At 48.4% G+C, this 3,020-nt stretch overlaps 1 protein-coding gene across 1 annotated transcript; it reads left to right on the forward strand.

Moving 5' to 3' along the window:
* The first annotated feature begins 1,445 nt into the window (after positions 1 to 1,445).
* Positions 1,446 to 1,946, forward strand: LOC115956787. The gene has a single exon (XM_031075080.1). The coding sequence runs from the start codon at positions 1,446 to 1,448 to the stop codon at positions 1,944 to 1,946; it is 501 nt and encodes a 166-aa protein (XP_030930940.1).
* The last annotated feature ends 1,074 nt before the right edge of the window (positions 1,947 to 3,020 follow it).

The following is a 3,020-nucleotide window of genomic DNA, read 5'->3' on the forward strand; positions in this document are numbered from 1 at the left end:
TTAGAAATGGAAGGATCAAGTCCGCGCCAAACGGGACACGCAGACTCCCAATGGCAAGACAACTTTTTGAACCTTGAACAGGAGAGAGATCAAGATAAGCAACGAGAGGGTAGTGTAAACACCTCCCACACGAGCAGAAGTCGCTCAAGAGGGAAAGGTCGCGCATCCCATAAGCAAAATGATCATAGGGCTATACAGTAAGAAATCGATGACTTGAAGAAAAAGTTATGCCGAGCGCAGCGAAAGCATCCTTCTCCTGGCTCGGACACTAGCGATAAGGAGGATAATGAGTACAGGCGGAGATCGAGAACCCCTCCAAGTGAAACCTTTTCCTACGAGGAAGAGAAATCTCGCAAACACAGCCACAAAAGCCCATCTTACCAGGGCCTAGCAAACGACACCATGAGTAAGGCCCTGGATCGCATCTCCCAGTCGCCCTTCACACATAGGATAGAGGGGGCTGAGCTTCCTCGGCGGCTCCACCAACCCACTTTTGCTATATATAATGGTCGGACAGACCCAATAGAGCATGTAAGCCAGTTTAACCAGAGGATGACTGTCCATTCCAGGGATGAGGCGTTGATGTGCAAAGTGTTTCCGTCCAGCTTGGGACCCATGGCGATGAGATGATTTGATGGCCTCAAGCTAAACTCCATAAACTCTTTTAAGTAGCTGACACAGGCTTTCGGTTCTCGCTTTATAACTAGCAGTAGAGTCCCTCGGCCCCTAGATTCCTCCTGTCCCTGTCTATGTGAAAAGGAGAGACCCTGAAGGCCTACTCAGATAGATATTGGGAAATGTATAATGAGATAGAGGGAAATTATGATGACATCACCATTAGCACATTCAAGAGGCGCCTGTTGACAGAGCATGGTTTAAGAAAGTCCTTAATTGGGAAACCAATCACTAGTGTGCTCTAACTAATGGACAGAATCGACAAGTACAAGAGAGTTGAAGAAGACCAACAGATGGGAAAGGGCAAAGCGAAGGTTGTCCCTCAAGAGAGGAGGGATTTCAGGTCGGACCGCTTTAACAACAGTAATCGACCGAGAAGAGATTACTCAGAGCAGTCTAGATCCACGGGGGCACAGGCAGTCCATGTTGTGTTCTGAGAACCATTACATAAGGTCCTAGAGAAAGTGGAGAATGAACCGTTCTTTCAATGGCCAAGTAGGATGGCAGGTGACCCCGCGAAACGTAACCAGAATCTGTATTGCGCATATCACCAACAGTCGGGCCACACCACCAATGATTGCAGGAATTTGAAAAACCACTTGGATCGGCTGGTTCGAGAGGGGAAGTTGAGACATCTATTGCATCATCTTGTTGGATGGCAGGAGTAGTCGAGCATCGAAACAAGGAAAAACACATTGAGACCACCCATTGGCATGATAAATGTCATTCTCGCCTCACCAGGAAGGACCGGCTCCAATCCTTTCAGAGTAATGTCGGTGGACAGGCTTCCCGCTGAAGCTGATGATAGGGAGTCCAAGAGGGCTAGAGGGATGGCCACACCCCTAATCGGATTCTCGGATGAGGATAAACTAGGAACCCTCCTACCCCACGACGATGCCCTAGTCGTCACGCTTAGGATTAGGGGATACGACGTGAAGAGGGTGCTAGTTGATCAGGGTAACGCCGTGGAAGTAATGTATCCCGACTTGCACAAAGGATTAAAGCCAAAACTAGAGGACCTGACAGCATACGACTCCCCTTTGGTGAGTTTCGAGGGAAAAACCGTCACTCTGAAAGGCATGATTAGGCTGCCTATACAAATAGACTCGGACGTGGTAGAGGTAGACTTCATAGTGGTAGATTCATACTCCCCCTACACCGCCATTGTAGCCAGACCATGGCTTCATGCTCTAGGGGTTGTGTCATCAACCTTACACCAAAAGGTGAAGTATCTATCGGAAGGTCGAGTGAAAGAAGTAATAGGGAACTAAGCCATGGCCCGGCAATGCAGTGTCAGCAATCTCACGACGATCGAGTACTGAGCCCTCCACCTTAGCCGAGAACGGCTTATAACAATTAACGACCCTGACCCTGGCCTCGGGTAGGGAGGGACCTACAGAGGAAGAGAGTTGCGAGGATTTGGAAAAGTTCTTGTTGGCTCCAACCCAGAAAGATTTTTTCAGGTCGGCTCAGAACTACCACCCCAAGAGAAGGAAATACTAATTGATTTTCTCAGATAGAATGTGAAAGTGTTTGCTTGGGACGCCTACGAGGCTCCGGGGGTCGATCCAGATTTCATTTGCCACCACCTTAATGTTAGCCCGGCTGTAACACCTAAGAAGCAACCTCTTCGGTGACCATCGAAAGAGCATGCAGATGCTGTGAAAGAGGAGGTTATAAAATTGAAGAAAGCAGGGGCTACCAAGAAGGTATTTTACCCCGAATGGCTAGCCAACAGAGTCGTGGTGAAGAAGAAGAGTGGGAAATGACGGGTCTGCATGGACTTCACAGACCTGAATAAGGCCTGCCCGAAAGATCCTTTCCCTATGCTGCGAATAGACCGATTGGTGGATTCGACCGTGAGACACCCTCAAATGAGTTTTTTGGATGCCTTCCAAGGCTACCATCAAATACCCTTAGCCGCTGAGGACCAAGAAAAAAAGGCTTTTGTCGCTCCCATTGGAAACTACCATTATAAAGTAATGCCCTTTGGCTTGAAGAATGCCGGGTCGACCTACCAAAGGATGATGACCAAGATGTTTGAACTACAGATGGATAAGAGCATTGAAGTCTATATAGACGACATGGTGGTGAAGAGCAAGTTAGTGCCCAACCACGTTAGAGACCTCGGCGATGTCTTTGGAATTCTAAGAAAGTACAGGCTGCGCCTGAACGCGTCCAAGTGTTCATTCGGGGTGGGGTCAGGGAAATTCTTAGGTTACATGGTGACCCATAGAGGCATTGAAGTCAGCCCCGACCAAATTAGAGCTATCCATAGCCTGCAGCCTCCTCGGAACCCTAAAGAGGTCCAAAAACTCATTGGCATGATTGCCGCTTTAAACTGT

The sequence above is a fragment of the Quercus lobata genome, chromosome 8 (genome assembly GCF_001633185.2).
Source record: "Quercus lobata isolate SW786 chromosome 8, ValleyOak3.0 Primary Assembly, whole genome shotgun sequence".
In the NCBI taxonomy this organism is placed as follows: Eukaryota; Viridiplantae; Streptophyta; class Magnoliopsida; order Fagales; family Fagaceae; genus Quercus; species Quercus lobata.

What these genes read in the sequence shown, in the direction of transcription:
- LOC115956787 (XM_031075080.1), top strand. Translation starts at nt 1,446, where the DNA reads ATGTCGGTGGACAGGCTTCCCGCTGAAGCTGATGATAGGGAGTCCAAG.